The 24,053-nt window shown below is 46.9% G+C and overlaps 2 protein-coding genes and 1 long non-coding RNA gene across 3 annotated transcripts in view; 2 read left to right on the top strand and 1 right to left on the bottom strand.

Annotated features, from left to right (window-relative positions):
* Positions 1-24,053, top strand: part of LOC138950077 (uncharacterized) — a 239,617-nt gene that overhangs the window by 92,766 nt on the left and 122,798 nt on the right. The gene's annotated exons all lie outside the window — the stretch shown is intronic.
* On the top strand, positions 643-11,201 carry LOC138950153 (uncharacterized). The gene is made up of 3 exons (XR_011450527.1): positions 643-721; positions 5,240-5,363; positions 11,150-11,201. It is a non-coding gene; the product is annotated as an uncharacterized lncRNA (long non-coding RNA).
* Positions 19,056-23,678, bottom strand: LOC138951421 (uncharacterized). The gene has a single exon (XM_070323028.1). The coding sequence runs from the start codon at positions 23,676-23,678 to the stop codon at positions 19,056-19,058; it is 4,623 nt and encodes a 1,540-aa protein (XP_070179129.1).

The following is a 24,053-nucleotide window of genomic DNA, read 5'->3' as shown; positions in this document are numbered from 1 at the left end:
TGTGTGTGTGTGTGTCTGTGTCTGTGTGCGTGTGTGTGTGTTTCTGTGTGTTTGTGTTTGTGTGTGTGAGTATGTGTATGTGTGTGTGAATAGAATAGAATAGAATAGAATAGAATAATGTTTATTGTCATGAACCAGTAAAGTTATTGACACAACAAACAACAAATAATAATAATGCATTATACAATGCTAAAACAATCCGTAACAAATTTGCCAAGACGAACTTGAACTTCGTCTTCTAAAAATAAGTTACTTGGATTTTTGTTAGCATATTTCATATCGATATGTGAAGCATCTTCTTTAAATTCATCCCTTAATTTAACATATTTATTGCATTTATCTATTATATTATTATGTGTGTGTGTGTGTGTGTGTGTGTGTGTGTGTGTGTGTGTGTGTGTGTGCGTGTGTGTGTGTGTGAGTATGTGTGTGTGTGTGTGTGTGTGTGTGTGTGTGTGTGTGTGTGTGTGTGTGTGTGTGTGTGTGACAGTTGGATAAGGTGCAGACAGAATACTGCAGTCTACAACGCCAGGGTGACCGTTACAGACTCGAGGTGTCCAAAGGGAAACGTGACTGGCGGCGCCAAGACTGGGACATCGACAGCGGCAGCGGCAGCGGCAGCCCCAGGGACAGCGGCAGCCCCAGGGACAGCGACAGCTTCACCTACTGGACTGGCAACGTGGCCACTGTGTGTCTGGACACCGCGCGTCACGCTCAACTGGTCAGTACACACGTCACATCTTGGTTCAGTGAACACGGTAGAGAAATAATATATTGATTTATGCAGTCAAGATACCAACATGACGGTATGATGGTTGCAAGCAACTGACGTCATTCTGTTTGCCAATGATCAGTACAGAGAAACAAACATGATGATGAAAGGGATTGTGTGTCTATTCTTAGGGACGAAGGACGGCTAGAACATGGCTAGCTTGTTGTTATGTGTTCATCGTTGTGTTCAACACTATAGTGTGTGTTGCAGTGTTCACTGTGCGAGGTGATGGACGGCTAGCACATGGCTAGCTTGTTGTTATGTGTTAACGCTGTGTTCAACACTATAGTGTGTGTTGCAGTGTTCACTGGGTTAGTTGGTGACGATGGATGGCTGGAACATGGCTAGCTTGTTGTTCTGTGTTCGCAGCGTTCGACAGTTGTGTCTCTCATAATCTAAGGCCTGCTGATTGTATGAACTTGCAAGTTCGGCGCAGGTCTACTGCAGTTCCCCAAAGTTGTGTGTCGGGAGTTGTCCTCTCTGGCCAGGTCAGGTCGCACAGGGGGGCATCAATCAATCAATCAATATGAAGCTTATATAGCGCGTATTCCGTGGGTACAGTTCTAAGCGCTTGTCGAAGAGTTGTCAACACAAGACTAACAAAGAAACTAACATCTACAGACGGACACGCACCCTATCACACACTAGCAAACCCTGATAAACATACAACAAACAACTGTTTAACAACAATGTACACATCAATAGCTATGTCCAAACAAAATAATATTAAGCACAAAGAAAACACCTCTCACAGAGCACAGCACAAGAATGTCTTTTGGGGCACAACACATCACGTCGAACATGAAAGTCGCAGCCAGCTACGGGAAGAACTGAGTCTTCAACCTACTCTTGAACGCGTCAAGAGAGGGGCTCTGGCGAAGCTCAAGCGGCAGGGAGTTCCAGACGGAGGGGCCCGCGGAGGGAAATGCACGCTGACCAGCAGATGCGAGTTTCGAGCGAGGGATTTGAAGGCGGAGTGGTTCAGCAGCAGAACGAAGGGGACGGTCGGAGGGCTGGGTGTACAGGTCCAGGGAGGATTGAAGGTACTCGGGAGCAGAGTCGTTGAGACACTTGTAGACCAGAGTGGACAGTTTGTAGCAGATTCGGGTGTTGACAGGGAGCCAGTGCAAGGAGCGAAGTAGGGGGGTGATGTGGTCTCGCTTCGTCTTCCTCAACGTCAGCCTGGTAGCAGCGTTCTGGACTCGTAGGCCATGAATGGATGAGGCGGGCAGGCCAGCCAGAAGGGAGTTGCAGTAGTCCAGACGACTGAAGATGAGGGAGACAACCAGTTTGACACAGGCGTCATGGGTGAGGTAGCGACGGATGGAGGCGATGCGTCGAAGGTGGAAAAAGCAGGTCTTGATGATGAAGGAGATGTGTGTCTGCATGGGGAGAGTGGAGTCGAGAAAGACGCCAAGGCTCTTGACAGCAGGGGAGAATGGAACAGCCGCGTCATCCAGCTGGAGGTCGGTCACAGTGAGGGAAGCAATCTTCTGTCGTGTTCCAACGAGAAGGGCCTCCGTCTTCTCACTGTTCAGCTTCAACTTGTTCTCAGTCATCCAGTTCTTGATGTCAGTGAAACAACTGGAGGTGGATCCCAGGAGATGGTCAACGTCCTCCGGCTTGGCGCTGTTCTGGAACTGCGTGTCATCGGCAAAGGAGTTGTAGTTCAAGCCGTGGCGTTCGATGACCAGGTATAGGGGTTGGGTGTACAGGGTGAAAAGGACAGGGCCGAGGACAGACCCTTGTGGGACGCCATAGCGGACAGGGACAGGCTGAGAAGAGAACGAATCAGTGGTGACAGTCTGAGAGCGGTTCTGGAGGTAGTTCCGGAACCAAGTGAGGGCGGTGTCGTAAATGCCGAACGTGGAACTGAGGCGATCGACGAGTAGCTGGTGGTCGATCGTGTCGAAGGCCGCGGAAAGGTCCAGCAGCACAAGGGCAGAGACGAGACCGCTATCTGTTGCGTTCAGGAGGTCCGTGGTGATTCGCAGGAGCGCCGTCTCGGTGCTGTGGTGAGGGCGGTACGCTGATTGGTACACTGGCATCAGTGAGTTCCGAGACAGGTGGGCGCTCAACTGCTCCAGGATGATACGCTCCAGAAGCTTGGAGAGAAAGGACAGGTTGGACACAGGACGGTAGTTCTTCAACTCGTTGACGTCAAGGCCGGGCTTCTTGATGAATGGGCGGACAACGGCAGACTTGAAGCAGTCGGGAACGACGCCTGTGGCCAGGGAGATGTGGATGATATCTGTGATAGACGGCAGGAGCTTGTCCAGACACTTGGTGAAGAGGAAGCCTGGCAGGGGGTCTAACTCGCAGGTCTTGATGCCGTCTTGGGCATGGAGAGGGCACGCTTGTAAAACGTGCTGGGGGGGTTTGTTCATCCTCGCCACAGTCACATAGAGCTGTGGCTGCCACGCCTATTCTTTTGAGGTGCGCATTAAGACCGCAGTGTCCAGTAAGAAGGCGAAAAATGGCAGTTTGCTCTGCGCGAGTCAGATGGAGGATGGAGACTTAGGAGGGCTGGTAGCTGTCTGTAGCAACTTTGAATATTGAAGTCCAGCGGTTCACAATGCGGAGTTTTGCCTCTCGGTAAGACAGGGTTGGTTTGGGCTGTGGTTGACTTCCTCCCTCCTTGGCCAGCAGGTCTGCTCGCTCGTTTCCAGATATGCCACAGTGTGCTGGAATCCACTGAAGCACCGACGTGACTGACTTCTGTGAAAGGTTGTACACAGTCCCCTTTAGGGTTTTTAGGGACTTGTCGGACGTTTCTGCTGTTTTAGGGCTTGGAGTGCAGACAGGGGCCTTTGAGGTTCAGATGTTCGGCTGCTTTTTAGAGGGCAACCACCTCTACTCGAAAATTTGAGCAAAGGGTACCACTGGCGACAGAGATAGTCTCAGGGGGTCTTCCTGGGTATCGGATGAGATGAGTGTGTGTTGCAGTATTTACTGTGCGAGGTGGTGACGATGGACGGCCAGAACATGGCTATAGCTCACGCCCTGGATCGTGGAACGCCTAGTTGTGTTCACCGCAGGCGCTACACACGATTATGTTCCCCGCAAGACCAACCACATGGTAGGTGTCTCCAAATTATTGCCTTAAAATAGTAGATAACCAGACTTTTTTGTATTGAAGTTTATATAATACTGACCGGTATTTTTTTGTTGCATTGGATCAGCCAGTTTTCTTACCATTTATACTCTCGTGTACTACATAGGAGAAGAAATTGTTCACTTAGACAGGTTATATTATATAAATTGTATAATTTTCTGTGATGATCTGACTAAATGATAATAATTACGTGTACTACTTACTTTTAAATGGATTATAAATTTTAGGTATTGTTCTAGTATTCACTAATGTTGTATTGATATTACTGGCACCCCTTTTAAACTGATATGGTTTTTACCTTTACAAGGCGACGATGTGAATTTGTGATGTAGATATGTGGCTGGTTATGTGTGAGTATGTAAATAATTGTGTGTGTGTGTGTGTGTGTGTGTGTGTGTGTGTGTGTGTGTGTGTGTGTGTGTGTGTGTGTGTGTGTGTGTGTGAGTTGTGTCTGTGTGTGCATGACAGTGTAATGTACGTATGTATGCATGCATGGTGATGTGTGTCTGCATATGTGTCTGGTTGGTTTTTATTTTATTTTTACCGTGCCGTGCCAAGATGAAATCCTTTTGCAAAACTGGTGAATAAATATCTTGTATCTTGTATCTTGTATCTTGTCAGAAATACTGTCCCCCACGTTAAAAATGATAAAATAACACAAAGCACGGTCAACAGAAGGGCTTAAATCTCCTTGCTTGTCAAAGTCTAACTACTTGTGGATACTGCTTTCCATTTTTAAGTTTTAGTTTAGCTTAGTTTAGACTCACAATGGGTACAAAGATCAACAGCGAAATTTGACGGGGTAAAATCCCTCGCAGCTTGGTCAAAAATGCGGGGGACTTTATCTGGTGTATGCGGGGGACTTTACCCACTGACAATCGCATACCACAAAATTACGCTAGATTAGAGCAGCTTATCTGCGATGCTGGTGCCCCAAAACGCACATACAAGTCTGCAAGGTATCGAAGATTAAACTGTGAGTATTAGAATAGTGATTCAAATAGTAGTTATGGGTTCATTTGTAAGAAATTGAGACCTCTCTGCGTAATTTTCACGGACTTCGGCAGAAAATCGAACGCCACTGTTCACGAGTACACAACACGACCTAAGTAAAGTATTGTACATATAGCCTAGGCAATTCTGCTTCGGAATATCTATAAAACATAATGTGATTTGCCATTAAGTACCTTCACAGGGCAATTCTTTTGCGATATATCAACTCTGCTTCTGCGTGCGGGGGACATAATCGTGTTTAGCGCCTGTGGTGGACACAACTAGGCGTTCTACGATCCAGGGCGTGTAGCTTGTTGATTAGTGTCCAATGCTGTGTTCAACACATGTTTGTGTTGCAGTGTTCACGGTACGAGGTGGTGACGATGGACGGCGGAGCGATGTTTGTGATGGACGGGACGGATGACGCCATGACGGACTGGGTTGTCTCCCTCAACAGGGCCATCATGGCCGCCAGGTGTCGAGGTCAGACAAGTATGGCTGCTCATCTCAGTCACTCGTAGTAAAATGCGGTCCGAACAGCCACACATGACATGTCACATGTATTTAGCTCCGTACCGGTGTCTGACTACAGTGAGTGCAAGGTGTGGACAGGTTGGTGTCAGACTACAGTGAGTGCAAGGTGTGGGCAGGTTGGTGTCTGACTACAGTAAGTGTAAGGTGTGGGCGGGTTGGTGTCTGACTACAGTGAGTGTAAGGTGTGGGCGGGTTGGTGTCTGACTACAGTGAGTGCAAGGTGTGGGCAGGTTGGTGTCTGACAACAGTGAGTGCAAGGTGTGGGCGGGTTGGTGTCTGACTACAGTGAGTGTAAGGTGTGGGCGGGTTGGTGTCTGACTACAGTGAGTGCAAGGTGTGGGCAGGTTGGTGTCTGACAACAGTGAGTGTAAGGTGTGGGCGGGTTGGTGTCTGACTACAGTGAGTGCAAGGTGTGGGCAGGTTGGTGTCTGACTACAGTGAGTGCAAGGTGTGGGCAGGTTGGTGTCTGACTACAGTAAGTGTAAGGTGTGGGCGGGTTGGTGTCTGACTACAGTGAGTGCAAGGTGTGGGCAGGTTGGTGTCTGACTACAGTGAGTGCAAGGTGTGGGCAGGTTGGTGTCTGACTACAGTGAGTGCAAGGTGTGGGCAGGTTGGTGTCTGACTACAGTGAGTGTAAGGTGTGGGCGGTTTGGTGTCTGACTACAGTGAGTGCAAGGTGTGGGCAGGTTGGTGTCTGACTACAGTGAGTGCAAGGTGTGGGCAGGTTGGTGTCTGACTACAGTGAGTGTAAGGTGTGGACAGGTTGGTGTCTGACTACAGTGAGTGCAAGGTGTGGACAGGTTGGTGTCTGACTACAGTGAGTGCAAGGTGTGGACAGGTTGGTGTCTGACTACAGTGAGTGCAAGGTGTGGACAGGTTGGTGTCTGACTACAGTGAGTGCAAGGTGTGGGCGGGTTGGTGTCTGACTACAGTGAGTGCAAGGTGTGGGCAGGTTGGTGTCTGACTACAGTGAGTGCAAGGTGTGGACAGGTTGGTGTCTGACTACAGTGAGTGCAAGGTGTGGGCAGGTTGGTGTCTGACTACAGTGAGTGCAAGGTGTGGACAGGTTGGTGTCTGACTACAGTGAGTGTAAGGTGTGGACAGGTTGGTGTCTGACTACAGTGAGTGCAAGGTGTGGGCAGGTTGGTGTCTGACTACAGTGAGTGCAAGGTGTGGGCAGGTTGGTGTCTGACTATAGTGAGTGCAATGTGTATGCAGGTTGGTGTCTGACTACAGTGAGTGCAAGGTGTGGGCGGGTTGGTGTCTGACTACAGTGAGTGCAAGGTGTGGGCGGGTTGGTGTCTGACTACAGTGAGTGTAAGGTGTGGGCGGTTTGGTGTCTGACTACAGTGAGTGCAAGGTGTGGGCAGGTTGGTGTCTGACTACAGTGAGTGCAAGGTGTGGGCAGGTTGGTGTCTGACTACAGTGAGTGTAAGGTGTGGACAGGTTGGTGTCTGACTACAGTGAGTGCAAGGTGTGGGCGGGTTGGTGTCTGACTACAGTGAGTGCAAGGTGTGGGCAGGTTGGTGTCTGACTACAGTGAGTGTAAGGTGTGGGCAGGATGGTGTCTGACTACAGTGAGTGCAAGGTGTGGGCTGGTTGGTATCTGACTATAGTGAGTGTAAGGTGTGGGCAGGTTGATGTCTGACTACTGTGAGTGCAAGATGTGGACAGGTTGGTGTCTGACTACAGTGAGTGCAAGGTGTGGGCGGGTTGGTGTCTGACTACAGTGAGTGCAAGGTGTGGGCAGGTTGGTGTCTGACTACAGTGAGTGCAAGGTGTGGACAGGTTGGTGTCTGACTACAGTGAGTGCAAGGTGTGGACAGGTTGGTGTCAGACTACAGTGAGTGCAAGGTGTGGGCAGGTTGGTGTCTGGCTACAGTAAGTGCAAGGTGTGGGTAGGTTGGTGTCTGACTACAGTGAGTGCAAGGTGTGGACAGGTTGGTGTCTGACTACAGTGAGTGCAAGGTGTGGACAGGTTGGTGTCTGACTACAGTGAGTGCAAGGTGTGGGCAGGTTGGTGTCTGACTACAGTGAGTGCAAGGTGCGGGCGGGTTGGTGTCTGACTACAGTGAGTGCAAGGTGTGGACAGGTTGGTGTCTGACTACAGTGAGTGCAAGGTGTGGGCGGGTTGGTGTCTGACTACAGTGAGTGCAAGGTGTGGGCAGGTTGGTGTCTGACTACAGTGAGTGCAAGGTGTGGGCAGGTTGGTGTCTGACTACAGTGAGTGCAAGGTGTGGGCAGGTTGGTGTCTGACTACAGTGAGTGCAAGGTGTGGACAGGTTGGTGTCTGACTATAGTGAGTGCAAGGTGTGGACAGGTTGGTGTCTGACTGCAGTGAGTGCAATGTGTGGGCAGGTTGGTGTCTGACTACAGTGAGTACAAGGTGTGGACAGGTTGGTGTCTGACTACAGTGAGTGCAAGGTGTGGACAGGTTGGTGTCTGACTACAGTGAGTGCAAGCTAGGTGTGGGCAGGTTGGTGTCTGACTACAGTGAGTGCAAGGTGTGGGCAGGTTGGTGTCTGACTACAGTGAGTGCAAGGTGTGGACAGGTTGGTGTCTGACTATAGTGAGTGCAAGGTGTGGGCAGGTTGGTGTCTGACTACAGTGAGTGCAAGGTGTGGACAGGTTGGTGTCTGACTACAGTGAGTGCAAGCTAGGTGTGGGCAGGTTGGTGTCTGACTACAGTGAGTGTAAGGTGTGGGCAGGTTGGTGTCTGACTACAGTAAGTGCAAGGTGTGGGCAGGTTGGTGTCTGACTACAGTGAGTGTAAGGTGTGGGCAGGTTGGTGTCTGACTACAGTGGGTGCAAGGTGTGGGCAGGTTGGTGTCAAACTTATAATAGAAACACAATGGTTTGCAGCGAGTTGGGTCAGTGAGAACAAAGTGACGGTGACTGGACACTACAACGCTGTGGTCAGACACTGTGTTTACATCACTTCATTGATCACTGTCGTCAGACACACTGTTTGCATCACTTCATTGATCACTGTGGTCAGACACACTGTTTACATCACTTCATTGATCACTGTGGTCAGACACACTGTTTACATCACTTCACTGATCACTGTGGTCAGACACACTGTTTACATCACTTCATTGATCACTGTGGTCAGACACACTGTTTACATCACTTCATTGATCACTGTGGTCAGACACACTGTTTACATCACTTCATTGATCACTGTGGTCAGACACACTGTGTACATCACTTCATTGATCACTGTGGTCAGACACACTGTGTACATCACTTCATTAATCACTGTGGTCAGACACACTGTTTTCATCACTTCACTGATCACTGTGGTCAGACACACTGTGTACATCACTTCATTGATCACTGTGGTCAGACACACTGTGTACATAACTTCATTTATCACTGTGGTCAGACACATTGTTTACATCACTTCATTATTCACTGTGGTCAGACACACTGTTTACATCACTTCGTTGATCACTGTGGTCAGACACACTGTTTACATCACTTCGTTGGACACCGTGGTCAGACACACTGTATACATCACTTCATTGATCACTGTGGTCAGACACACTGTTTACATTACTTCATATATCACTGTGGTCAGACACACTGTTTACATCATTTCATTGATCAATGTGGTCAGACACACTGTTTACATCACTTCATTGATCACTGTGGTCAGACACACTGTTTACATCACTTCATTGATCACTGTGGTCAGACACACTGTTTACACTACTTCATTGATCACTGTGGTCAGACACACTGTTTACATCACTTCATTAATCACTATAGTCAGACACACTGTTTACATCACTTCAGTGATCACTGTGGTCAGACACACTGTTTACATCACTTCATTGATCACTGTGGTCAGACACACTGTTTACATCACTTCATTGATCACTGTGATCAAACACACTGTTTACATTACTTCATTGATCACTGTGGTCAGACACACTGTTTACATCACTTCATTGATCAATGTGGTCAGACACACTGTTTACATTACTTCATTGATCACTGTGGTCAGACACACTGTTTACATCACTTCATTGATCACTGTGGTCAGACACACTGTTTACATTACTTCATTGATCAATGTGGTCAGACACACTGTTTACATCACTTCATATATCACTGTGGTCAGACACACTGTTTACATCACTTCATTGATCAATGTGGTCAGACACACTGTTTACATAACTTCACTGATCACTGTGGTCAGACACACTGTTTACACCACGTCATTGATCACTGTGGTCAGACACACTGTTTACATTACTTCATTGATCAATGTGGTCAGACACACTGTTTACATCACTTCATTGATCACTGTGGTCAGACACACTGTTTACATTACTTCATTGATCACTCTGGTCAGACACACTGTGTTTATCACTTTATTGATCACCCTGGTCAGACACACTGTTTACATCACTTCATTGATCACTGTGGTCAGACACACTGTATACATCACTTCATTGATCACTGTGGTCAGACACACTGTTTACATTACTTCCTTTATCACTGTGGTCAGACACAATGTATACATCACTTCATTAATCACTATAGTCAGACACACTGTTTACATCATGTCATTGATCACTGTGGTCAGACACACTGTTTACATTACTTCATTGATCACTGTGGTCAGACACACTGTTTACATTACTTCATTGATCACTGTGGTCAGACACACTGTTTACATTACTTCATTGATCACTGTGGTCAGACACACTGTTTACATTACTTCATTGATCACTGTGGTACGTCAGACACACTGTTTACATCACTTCATTGATCACTATAGTCAGACGCACTGTTTACATCACTTCATTGATCGCTGTGGTCAAACACACTGTTTACATCACTTCATTGGACACTGTGGTCAGACACACTGTTTACATTACTTCATTGATCACTGTGGTCAGACGCACTGTTTACATCACTCCATTGATCACTGTGGTCAGACACACTGTTTACATCACTTTATTGATCACTGTGGTCAGACACACTGTTTACATTACTTCATATATCACTGTGGTCAGACACACTGTTTACATCACTTCATTGATCACTGTGGTCAGACACACTGTTTACATCACTTCATTGATCACTGTGGTCAGACACACTGTTTACATCACTTCATTAATCACTATAGTCAGACACACTGTTTACATCACTTCATTGATCACTTTGGTCAAACACACTGTTTACATCACTTCATTGGACACTGTGGTCAGACACACTGTTTACATCACTTCATTGATCACTGTGGTCAGACACACTGTGTACATCACTTCACTGATCACTGTGGTCAGACACACTGTTTACATCATGTCATTGATCACTGTGGTCAGACACACTGTTTACATTACTTCATTGATCACTGTGGTCAAACACACTGTAAACATCACTTCATTGATCACTGTGGTCAGACACACTGTTTACATCATTTCATTGATCACTGTGGTCAGACACACTGTTTACATCACTTCATTGATCACTGTGGTCAGACACACTGTTAACATCACGTCATTTATAACTGTGGTCAGACACACGGTTTACATCACTTCATTGATCACTGTTGTCAGACACACTGTTTACATCACTTCATTGATCACTGTGGTTGTAAAACATACCTGAGGTATTGAATAGTGGAGGGGGGGGTCTGTCACTGGACCATTTGTCAGGAAATGACACTTGAACAACGCCGTAAGAACATATAACTGAACTTGTTTGTTTGTGTTCAGGGAACAGTGAGAGCCATGATGACGTCATTAGGGATGACAGTGACGACGGAGAACTAGCTGAGGTAAGTATATGGACATGTCAGACCAAGCTACATTCGTGACTTTAAGTTCCTAACGTTAAACTGCTGGACACTGAACCTCGACCTCCATCACGCTCCTTGTCTTGGTTCCCCTCTCACAACACTCAGGTCAGAGGCATTCAGACTGTATTACTACCTTTCCCTAACAGACAGAGGCAATCAGAATGTACTACTGCCTTTCCCTTACAGACAGAGGCATTCAGACTGTACTACTACCTTTCACTCACAGACAGAGGCATTCAGACTGTATTACAACCTTTCCCTTACAGACAGAGGCATTCAGACTGTACTACTACCTTTCCCTTACAGACAGAGGCATTCAGACTGTACTACTACCTTTCCCTCACAGACAGAGGCATTCAGACTGTACTACTACCTTTCCCTCATAAACGGAGGCATTCAGACTGTATTACAACCTTTCACTGACAGAGGCATTCAGACTGTATTACAACCTTTCCCTGACAGACTGATGCATTCAGACTGTACTACTACCTTTCCCTCACAGACAGAGGCATTCAGACTGTACTACAACCTTTCTCTCACAGACAGAGGCATTCAGACTATACTACTACCTTTCCCTCACAGACAGAGGCATTCAGACTGTACGACTACCTTTCCTTGACAGACAGAGGCATTCAGACTGTACTACTACATTTCTTTGACAGACAGAGGCATTCAGACTGTACTACTACCTTTCACTCACAGACAGAGGCATCCAGACTGTACTACTACCTTTCCCCTACAGACAGAGGCATTCAGACTGTACTTCTGCCTTTCACTCACAGACAGAGGCATTTAAACTGTACTACTACCTTTCCCTTACAGACAGAGGCATTTAAACTGTACTACTACATTTCACTCACAGACAGAGGCATTCAGACTGTACTACTGCCTTTCACTCACAGACAGAGGCATTCAGACTGTACTACTACCTTTCACTCACAGACAGAGGCATTCAGACTGTACTACTACCTTTCACTCACAGACAGAGGCATTCAGACTACATGTACTTCTGCCTTTCACTCACATACAGAGGCATTCAGACTGTACTACAACCTTTCCCTCACATACAGAGGCATTCAGACTGTACTACTGTACTACCTTTCCCTCACAGACAGAGGCATTCAGACTATACTGCAACCTTTCCCTCACAGCTAGGTTTGATAAGATCCTTAGGTTAAAATCTACAAGCCGTCAGAGCACCTAACACTGAACAACTTGAACATGCAAGTGAAAAGCAATGAAATCCCTTCAGAAAATAGTCCCTCTCGTTCACCCGTCTCGTTAAACAATGATGTTATCACATGCTGTGCTAAATCATGTAGGTGCCATTCGTTCCTGAAGTCGAACAGTTTGCTACAATGCGCTGTTTGCAGGTCATTCAGGAAGTTCTGCAGGTTTAGTAAGTATCTCGTTGAATCATGTGGAAGAGAAGACACGCAACACTGAGGAATTGAGCTAATTACTGTAGCTGTTCTGTGGCACGCTACACTGAGGAATTGAGCTAATTACTGTAGCTGTTCTGTGGCACGCTACACTGAGGAATTGAGCTATAATTACTGTAGCTGTTCTGTGGCACGCTTCACTGAGGAATTCAGCTAATTACTGTAGCTGTTCTGTGACACGCTACACTGAGGAATTGAGCTAATTACTGTAGCTGTTATGTGGCATGCTACACTGAGGAATTGAGCGAATTACTGTAGCTGTTCTGTGGCATGTTACACTGAGGAATTGAGCTAATTACTGTAGCTCTTCTGTGGCACGCTACACTGAGGAATTGAGCTAATTACTGTAGCTGTTCTGTGGCACGCTACACTGAGGAATTGAGCTAATTACTGTAGCTGTTCTGTGGCACGCTACACTGAGGAATTGAGCTAATTACTGTAGCTGTTCTGTGGCACGCTACACTGAGGAATTGAGCTAATTACTGTAGCTGTTCTGTGGCACGCTACACTGAGGAATTGAGCTAATTACTGTAGCTGTTCTGTGGCACGCTACACTGAGGAATTGAGCTAATTACTGTAGCTGTTCTGTGGCACGCTACACTGAGGAATTGAGCTAATTACTGTAGCTGTTCTGTGGCACGCTACACTGAGGAATTGAGCTAATTACTGTAGCTGTTCTGTGGCACGCTACACTGAGGAATTGAGCTAATTACTGTAGCTGTTCTGTGGCACGCTACACTGAGGAATTGAGCTAATTACTGTAGCTAATCTGTGGCACGCTACACTGAGGAATTCAGCTAATTACTGTAGCTCTTCTGTGGCACGCTACACCGAGGAATTGAGCTAATTACTGTAGCTGTTCTGTGGCATGCAACACTGAGGAATTGAGCTAATTACTGTAACTGTTCTGTGGCATGCTACACTGAGGAATTGAGCTAATTACTGTAGCTGTTCTGTGGCACGCTACACTGAGGAATTGAGCTAATTACTGTAGCTGTTCTGTGGCACGCTACACTGAGGAATTGAGCTAATTACTGTAGCTGTTCTGTGGCACCCTACACTGAGGAATTGAGCTAATTACTGTAGCTAATCTGTGGCACGCTACACTGAGGAATTCAGCTAATTACTGTAGCTGTTCTGTGGCATGTTACACAGAGGAATTGAGCTAATTACTGTAGCTGTTCTGTGGCACGCTACACCGAGGAATTGAGCTAATTACTGTAGCTGTTCTGTGGCACGCTACACTGAGGAATTGCAGCTAATTACTGTAACTGTTCTGTGGCATGCTACACTGAGGAATTGAGCTAATTACTGTAGCTGTTCTGTGGCACGCTACACCGAGGAATTGAGCTAATTACTGTAGCTGTTCTGTGGCACGCTACACTGAGGAATTGAGCTAATTACTGTAGCTGTTCTGTGGCATGCAACACTGAGGAATTGAGCTAATTACTGCAGCTGTTCTGTGGCATGCTACACTGAGGAATTCAGCTAATTACTGTAGCTGCTCTGTGGCACGCTACACCGAGGAATTGAGCTAATTACTGTAGCTGTTCTGTGGCATGCAACACTGAGGAATTGAGCTAATTACTGTAACTGTTCTGTGGCATGCTACACTGAGGAATTGAGCTAATTACTGTAGCTGTTCTGTGGCACGCTACACCGAGGAATTGAGCTAATTACTGTAGCTCTTCTGTGGCACGCTACACCGAGGAATTGAGCTAATTACTGTAGCTGTTCTGTGGCATGCAACACTGAGGAATTGAGCTAATTACTGTAACTGTTCTGTGGCATGCTACACTGAGGAATTGAGCTAAATACTGTAGCTGTTCTGTGGCATGCTACACTGAGGAATTGAGCTAATTACTGTAGCTGTTCTGTGGCATGCTACACTGAGGAATTGAGCTAATTACTGAAGCTGTTTTGTGGCACGCTACACTGAGGAATTGAGCTAATTACTGTAGCTGTTCTGTGGCACGCTACACTGAGGAATTGAGCTAATTACTGAAGCTGTTCTGTGGCACGCTACACTGAAGAATTGAGCTAATTACTGTAGCTGTTCTGTGGCACGCTACACTGAGGAATTGAGCTAATTACTGTAGCTGTTCTGTGGCATGCTACACTGAGGAATTGAGCTAATTACTGTAGCTGTTCTGTGGCACGCTACACTGAGGAATTCAGCTAATTACTGTAGCTGTTCTGTGGCACGCTACACTGAGGAATTGAGCTAATTACTGTAGCTGTTCTGTGACACGCTACACTGAGGAATTGAGCTAATTACTGTAGCTGTTATGTGGCATGATACACTGAGGAATTGAGCGAATTACTGTAGCTGTTCTGTGGCATGTTACACTGAGGAATTGAGCTAATTACTGTAACTGTTCTGTGGCATGCTACACTGAGGAATTGAGCTAATTACTGTAGCTGTTCTGTGGCACGCTACACTGAGGAATTGAGCTAATTACTGTAACTGTTCTGTGGCATGCTACACTGAGGAATTGAGCTAATTACTGTAGCTGTTCTGTGGCACGCTACACTGAGGAATTGAGCTAATTACTGTAGCTGTTCTGTGGCACGCTACACTGAGGAATTGAGCTAATTACTGTAGCTGTTCTGTGGCACGCTACACTGGGGAATTTAGCTAATTACTGAAGCTGTTCTGTGGCATGCTACACTGAGGAATTGAGCTAATTACTGTAGCTGTTCTGTGGCACGCTACACTGAGGAATTGAGCTAATTACTGTAGCTGTTCTGTGGCACGCTACACTGAGGAATTGAGCTAATTACTGTAGCTAATCTGTGGCACGCTACACTGAGGAATTCAGCTAATTACTGTAGCTGTTCTGTGGCACGCTACACTGAGGAATTGAGCTAATTACTGTAGCTGTTCTGTGGCACGCAACACTGAGGAATTGAGCTAATTACTGTAGCTGTTCTGTGGCACGCTACCCTGAGGAATTGAGCTCATTACTGTAGCTGTTCTGTTGCACGCTACACCGAGGAATTGAGCTAATTACTGTAGCTGTTCTGTGGCACGCTACACTGAGGAATTGAGCTAATTACTGTAGCTAATCTGTGGCACGCTACACTGAGGAATTCAGCTAATTACTGTAGCTGTTCTGTGGCATGTTACACTGAGGAATTCAGATAATTACTGTAGCTGTTCTGTGGCATGCTACACTGAGGAATTGAGCTACTTACTGTAGCTGTTCTGTGGCACGCTACACTGAGGAATTGAGCTAATTACTGTAGCTGTTCTGTGGCACGCAACACTGAGGAATTGAGCTAATTACTGTAGCTAATCTGCGGCACGCTACACTGAGGAATTCAGCTAATTACTGTAGCTGTTCTGTGGCACGCTACACTGAGGAATTGAGCTAATTACTGTAGCTGTTCTGTGGCATCCTACACTGAGGAATTGAGCTAATTACTGTAGCTGTTCTGTGGCACGCTACACTGAGGAATTGAGCTAATTACTGTAGCTGTTCTGTGGCATCCTACACTGAGGAATTGAGCTAATTACTGTAGCTGTTCTGTGGCACGCTACACTGAGGAATTGAGCTAATTACTGTAGCTAATCTGCGGCACGCTACACTGAGGAATTGAGCTAATTACTGTAGCTGTTCTGTGGCACGCTACACTGAGGAATTGAGCTAATTACTGTAGCTGTTCTGTGGCATCCTACACTGAGGAATTGAGCTAATTACTGTAGCTGTTCTGTGGCATGCTACACTGAGGAATTGAGCTAATTACTGTAGCTAATCTGCGGCACGCTACACTGAGGAATTGAGCTAATTACTGTAGCTGTTCTGTGGCATGCTACACTGAGGAATTGAGCGAATTACTGTAGCTGTTCTGTGGCACGCTACACTGAGGAATTCAGCTAATTACTGTAGCTGCTCTGTGGCACGCTACACTGAGGAATTCAGCTAATTACTGTAGCTGTTCTGTGGCACGCTACACTGAGGAATTCAGCTAATTACTGTAGCTGTTCTGTGGCATGCTACACTGAGGAATTGAGCTAATTACTGTAGCTGTTCTGTGGCACGCTACACTGAGGAATTCAGCTAATTACTGTAGCTGTTCTGTGGCACGCTACACTGAGGAATTGAGCTAATTACTTTAGCTGTTCTGTGGCACGCTACACTGAGGAATTCAGCTAAGTACTGTAGCTGTTCTGTGGCATGTTACACTGAGGAATTCAGCTAATTACTGTAGCTGTTCTGTGGCATGCTACACTGAGGAATTGAGCTAATTACTGTAGCTGTTCTGTGGCACGCTACACTGAGGAATTGAGCTAATTACTGTAGCTGTTCTGTGGCACGCTACACTGAGGAATTGAGCTAATTACTGTAGCTAATCTGCGGCACGCTACACTGAGGAATTCAGCTAATTACTGTAGCTGTTCTGTGGCACGCTATACTGAGGAATTGAGCTAATTACTGTAGCTGTTCTGTGGCATCCTACACTGAGGAATTGAGCTAATTACTGTAGCTGTTCTGTGGCATGCTACACTGAGGAATTGAGCTAATTACTGTAGCTGTTCTGTGGCATCCTACACCGAGGAATTGAGCTAATTACTGTAGCTGTTCTGTGGCACGCTACACTGAGGAATTGAGCTAATTACTGTAGCTGTTCTGTGGCACGCTACACCGAGGAATTGAGCTAATTACTGTAGCTCTTCTGTGGCACGCTACACCGAGGAATTCAGCTAATTACTGTAGCTGCTCTGTGGCACGCTACACTGAGGAATTCAGCTAATTACTGTAGCTGTTCTGTGGCACGCTACACTGAGGAATTCAGCTAATTACTGTAGCTGTTCTGTGGCACGCTACACTGAGGAATTGAGCTAATTATTTTAGCTGTTCTGTGGCATGCTACACTGAGGAATTGAGCTAAATACTGTAGCTGTTCTGTGACATGCTACACTGAGGAATTGAGCTAATTACTGTAGCTGTTCTGTGGCATGCTACACTGAGGAATTGAGCTAATTACTGAAGCTGTTCTGTGGCACGCTACACTGAGGAATTGTGCTAATTACTGTAGCTGTTCCTTGATCTCTTGTCCAGATTTAAAGATCGGGTCGCGAATAGCGATTTGGACTTGGGGAAAACCGACACAGTCAAAGCAAAGATAGACACAGGAAATCACACACCGATCAGAATGAAGCCGTACAGAACCCCGCTGAACAAAAGACAGGTAGTTGATGAAAGCGTTGAACAGATGTTAGAAGCCGGAGTGATAGAGAGGTCTAGGTCACCATGGAGTTTCCCTATAGTGATTGTAGACAAGAAAGATGGATCTAAGCGTTTCTGCATAGACTTTCGCCAGCTGAACAAGATCACAAAACCCATTTCTTATCCCCTCCCCCTCATTGATGACATACTGGCGCTGCTTGGAAAGGCCAAATATTTCACAACTCTGGATTTGAAGTCTGGCTATTGGCTAGTAGCGGTTGAAGAAGAGGATAAAGAGAAAACTGCATTTGTGTGCCACAGGGGACTCTTTCAGTTCAATGTGCTTCCGTTTGACCTTCAAAACGCCCCCTGCCTTTTCATGGAGCTCATGGACACTGTCCTAGAGGGTCTTGATAAGTATGCGATTGCATACATTGACGACATTTTGATCTTTTCAGCCAGTCTGGAAGAGCACCTAGCTCACCTTGAAAGAGTGTTTGAAAGGTTAAGGCATGATTTGAAGCTGAAACTAGGGAAGTGCAAATTTCTGCAGACAGAAACTGAATATTTGGGTTTTGTGATCAGTACAGAGGGTGTCAAACCAGACCAAAAGAAATGTAAAGCGATTAGAACAATGGCCCGGCCAACATGCAAGGTCCGTAGCTTTATCGGTATGTGTAGCTATTACCGATGTTTCATTCCAAATTTCTCAAAGATCGCCGATCCGATCATTTCTCTGACCAAGAAATACGCAAGGTTTCAGTGGAGCGAAGAATGCCAAACAGCGTTTGATTTCTTGAAAGAAAGCCTCTCAGTCGTTCCTTTGTTAGCTTATCCCGATACAAACAAACCGTACGTTCTGTACACAGACGCGAGTGACTCGTGCATCGGCGCGTGTCTCACTCAGCAGTGTGATAACGATGGCGCGCTGGGAGACAGAGAAAAAACCTATCTACTTTCTCTCACACAAGTTGAGCGACACTCAAACTCGCTGGTCTACCATTGAAAAGGAGGCTTTCGCCATACACTACGCGTTACAAAAGCTAGACCACTTCTTGCACAGTGCTCAGTTTGTCATACGGACTGACCACAAACCGTTGAAGTACCTGTTAGGCGCTTGCAATGATTGCATATAATACGAAATAATTACAGCTGCTTGTGACACACCCCCCTTGTTAGACTGAACTAACAGTTAAGTTACAAAACTTCACACAACGCGGCTGTAATAATCCGCTCCCACGTTTTCACGTCCTCGGATTGCACGAATCCGGAAAGAGAATGGCTGAAGCAACAATGCCCATCGCATCAGACGACCGTTTGAGGTTTTTGCTCTCTGCAAGTGTTGCAAAGACTGATGATCAGTCTGAAGTTCAAACTCTTGGCCATACAGGTACACCTCAAACTTCTTGACAGCCCACACCACGGCCAAACACTCCTTTTCAACAGTGGCGTAGTTTTTCTCTGCAGAGTTCAGCTTGCGGCTTGCAAATGACACAGGTTTCAACTCCCCATCCCTCTCTTGCAGCAGAACAGCTCCGAGACCAACGTCAGAGGCATCGGTCTGCAGTACAAATGGCTGGGACAAGTCAGGCAAGCAGATAACAGGCGGTTTGCTGAGAATCTCCCTGAGAGTGTTGAAAGATTCCTCACAAACCTCGGTCCACTGAACCTTGTTTGAGCAGTTCTTCCGTGTCAAGTTGGTAAGGGCCAGAGCAATGGCAGCAAAGTTGGCTACATAGCGTCGATAGAAACCAACCAGGCCAAGAAAAGCGCGGACTTCTTTCTTGGTTTCAGGACGTCTTGAAGCTTGAATCTTCTCCAGCTTGGCTGCCTCTGGCCACATCAGGCCATGGCCAACTCGATGACCCAGGTAGTCCAGTTCAGGGAATCCTACGAAGCACTTCGTAGGTCGAGCCGTGAGACCTTCTTCTTCCAGACGACGAAAAACGGCCTCCAGGGCCTCAAGATGAGTCCCCCAGTCTTCAGTGCCAATGAGGATGTCGTCCATGAAGTTGTGGACATCACTTCTTCGCAGAGGGTTGAGAAGCTTCCTCCTCATGCGGCTGAAAACCGCGACAGCATTCTGAAGACCAAACGGCATCATGGTCCATTGGAATTGTCCCTGAGGAACGATGAACGCAAGCTTCGGTCTGTCTTCAGCAAGGACTGGTATCTGCCAATACCCCTTCGACAAATCTATCTTGGTGAAGTACTTGGCACGCCCAAGACAGCTGAAGAGTTGATCGATGTCAGGGAGTGGTTCTCCATCAAACTCAGTGACCCTGTTTAGCTGACGATAATCGATACAGAACCGAATCGTCCCGTCCCTTTTCTTCACGAGGACCACCGGAGCATTGTAAGGTGAGGACGCAGGTTCTATGACACCCATTTTCAGCATGGCCTCCACTTCCTTCTTCACAGTTTCAGTTTGGGAGTATGGCACAGGTCGAGGACGGACAAAAACAGGCTTTGAAGTCAGTAGGCTGACAGAAAATTCCTCAAGCTTGGTAGAACCAGGCAAATCCGTGAGCGCTTTGACGAAACGGCCCTTGAAACGATTCACATCGTCACGCTGACTGTCCGTCAAAGCCGGGTTGCACTGAACATCACTCGGACCTTCTTTGGACTGAAGTGCAGGTAGAGGGATGTCTCGTGGGTACGTCACGTCTTCCTCTGAGGTGGCTCCTGATTCATCGATCACCACGGCACATGTAGTGACGACATCTTGATCCGATCTTGATGGGGTAGGTCTGGACCCCCTCTCAACATATTCCTTGATCAGATTGGCGTGGTACAACTTTTCTTTGGTGCCTACACGCAGACGATAGTCGCATTCTCCAACTTTTCCTACAACTTCGTAGGGTCCTTCCCAAGCCATTTCTAACTTGTTCTTCTTCAGGAGTAGGAGAAGCAGAACTCTACTTCCAATCTTGAAGTTTCGTTTCACTGCACGACGATCGAAAGCTCTGGCGTAGCGCCGGGAGGAGTTGTCCAGGTTCTGCTGTGCGATTTTCAAAGTGTCTTCCAAACGCTGACGCAGATCCACGACATACTCAGCAGTAGTCCTAACTTCTGCAGGGGTGTCTTTGGTCCATATCTCCTTGAGAAGGGAAAGAGGTCCTCTCACAGTTCTCCCGTACAAAAGTTCAAAAGGGGAAAACCCTAAACTTTCCTGTGGTACCTCTCGGTAGGCGAAAAGAAGGGCAGGAACAAAACGATCCCAATCTTTGGGTTTCTCCATGCAGAGCTTCTTCAGCATTGTCTTCAGTGTCCCATTGAATCTTTCTACTAGACCATTACATTGAGCATGATATGGTGTCGTGGTGAGTCCTTTCAGGGCAAGAAACTGATTCACTTGCTTCATGAGATTGCTGACAAACTGAGAACCCCTGTCGGTCAGTACTTCTTTGGGAACTCCAACCCGAGTATACATCTGCCAGAGTGCTTCAGCCACACGCTCTGCTTCGATGCTGGGTAAAGGGGTAGCTTCTGGGTACCGGGTGGCATAGTCTACAGCAACCAGAATGTAGCGGTTCTTTCTTTCGGAGATAGTCAAAGGCCCCACAATGTCAACAGCGATTCTCCGGAAAGGTTCATCCAGCAGAGGCATCTTTCCAAGTGGTGCTTTTGGAATTTTCCCCTTGGGTAGAGCTCGCTGGCAAGCGTCGCAGGATTGTACATATCGACGGATGTCACCGCCCATTCCCGGCCAGTAGAAAGAGTTCCACACTCGATCTCGAGTCCTCCTCGAACCAAGATGGCCAGCCATTGGTACATCATGCGACAGCTTAAGGATTCCAGGTCTCAAGGCTTCTGGTACAACTATCTGATGGTACACATCTTCACCTGATGAGAACTCCCTTTGCAGAACTCCTTTCTTCCAGGAAAACTTCACTTGGCCATGTTTCCCGGAGGGAGCAGGATTACTAACCGCCGCTAGCTCTCGAATGCGTGCCAATGTAGAGTCGTTCTCTTGTAGCTGAATGAGTTCATCTCGGGTGACACCTCCCAGTCCGGAGTCCTTCATTTTAAGAGTTTTGGGTCCTTGTTGTTCTCGAGCATGCTGTGCTCTGGTGACAACAGATGTCTTCACAGGATATGCCTTTCCCCTGTACACCGGAACTTCAAGAGTTTGTCCATCAGGCAACGGGATGGCATTTCCAATCAATACAGGATGAGCAAGATCCTCCACCACAATAGCAATTGCCTTTCCTGAAAAGAAAGGCGATTCAAAGTCAATCACAACAGTTGGGCACTCTCGTTCAACGTTGCCGGCTGCAAGTCGGATGGTTTGTCGTCCAACGCTGCGCTTGTTATCTCGCACAAGAGACGAATCCACCACTAGCCCGTCAGCTCCAGTGTCCCTCAGGGCAGATACTGAAGAACCATTGACGTTCACAGTACATCTAGGAGAGTAGGTCAGTTGGCTGCAAGGATCACAGAGAGCAGGCAGTTCAGTTCCTGAGGTGACTGTTCCTAGAGTGACAACAGTTTTCACCGAAGTTAGACGAGGACAGTGTCTTCTAGAGTGACCTTCCTGACCGCAGTTAAAACATTTTCCCTTGAATCCAGATGGCTTTGAGCCAGCAGGTTTTGCTGGAGTTGCATCCTTCTTCGGGCTACTTGGTCCTTTCTGGTGACCCGATGCTTTACCAAAGACCGTAACTGGATTTTTCCTGGCCCGTTTCGACGATGCAAATCTCTCAGCTAGTTCAGCAGCTTCAGAAAGGGTACTGGGGTCATTCTGTCTGATGAAGTCGGCAAGTTCTCCAGATACTCTGTCGAGAAGGTGCTCCATCAGTATGAGATCTCGAACTCCTTCGTATGTCTCCTCCTTCTTGGCTGCCTTTCTCCACCGCTCAAACCAAATCCGGAGCCGAGTAGCATGCTGCTGAAATGTTTCTTCATCCTTTTTCACAGCCTGACGAAACTTGGAGCGGTAAGAGTCAGCAGTCCAACGAAAAGCCCCACGTAGCGTCTCCACCACTTTGTCGTACTTTAGCGCGTCCTCATCAGGCAATTCTAGGTAAACCTCTGAGGAAAAACCTTTAAGAAGTGTCCCCAGCCTAGCTCCCCAGTCTCGTTCCCTGTTCCACCCACTCAGGGATGCCGCTCTCTCAAATCGTCCGAGAAAAGTATCCAAATCTTCTTTGGTGGTATCAAAAGGATCGATCTTTAGACGGACAGGTTCTATTGGACGGATATGGGGAACATGAGCAGTTTCTTCACGCTGGGCCCTTGCTATCTGTGTCCGAATCCTCTCCTCCTCCAACTCAGCCAAACGTTGACGTCGGGTATATTCTTCCTCTTCTCTCTCCTGTTTCCTTCTTGCCTCTTCCTCTTCTCTCTCCTGTTTCCTTCTTGCCTCTTCCTCTTCTCTCTCCTGTTTCCTTCTTGCCTCTTCCTCTTCTCTCACCTGTTTCCTTCTTGCCTCTTCTTCCTCTCTCTCCTGTCTTCTTCTTGCCTCTTCTTCCTCTCTCTCTTGTCTTCTTCTTGCCTCTTCTTGTCTCAGTCGAGCCTCTTCCAGTTGAGCTTTTAGCAGCTGAGCCTCCAATCCCACTCGTTGTTGTTGCTGCTGTTGATGGCTCAGACGGTCCAATTCTTCTTGCACAAATCTGGCAAGTGCACTACCGGAACGGACACCCAACGCTCTGCCCCTAGCGGCAATCTGCTCATGCTCGGCACTAAGACTAACCGAGTTTCCAGCTGATTCAGAAAGTACTTCGCTATGAGTAGGCGGAGTTGATAACTCATGGCCGGAAAGAGACAAAGTCGGGTCAGGCGTAGAAAAACTAGACAGGGCCGCGTTACGAGTTTTCCTCGCGGACATATTGATCTTTATCTTCAGTAAACAGTGGAATAAAAAGGAAAAAGTATTTATGGTACTTCTGAATGAAATGAGCTAGAACACCAATAAATACCGAACAAGGAAAAACAAGCTTTGCAAATGAACGCTTTCTTTCGCAAAATGAATAGCAGTACTATGCGCGGAAAACACCGACTTCTGTCACTGTTACGACGGTAGTGACAAAAGTAATGAACTCTAGTGCTATCACACGAATGATATTCAATATACAGGTATCACAAAGACATGACAAAACAAGACAAAACAATATCAGAAAAACAGAAGGCAAACAGAAAAATCTGAGGTGACGATGAAAAGTTAGGATAGACCCACTACTTCTAGCTAGCTATCCCAATCATA

This window comes from Littorina saxatilis, linkage group LG16, assembly GCF_037325665.1.
Source record: "Littorina saxatilis isolate snail1 linkage group LG16, US_GU_Lsax_2.0, whole genome shotgun sequence".
Lineage (NCBI taxonomy): Eukaryota > Metazoa > Mollusca > Gastropoda > Littorinimorpha > Littorinidae > Littorina > Littorina saxatilis.
Note: the sequence above shows the minus strand (reverse complement) of the source record. Positions and strands in the feature narration are given on the sequence as shown.

Bases quoted from the DNA above. Each gene is read 5' to 3' on its own strand.
- LOC138951421 (XM_070323028.1), bottom strand. From the start codon at position 23,678: ATGTCCGCGAGGAAAACTCGTAACGCGGCCCTGTCTAGTTTTTCTACG.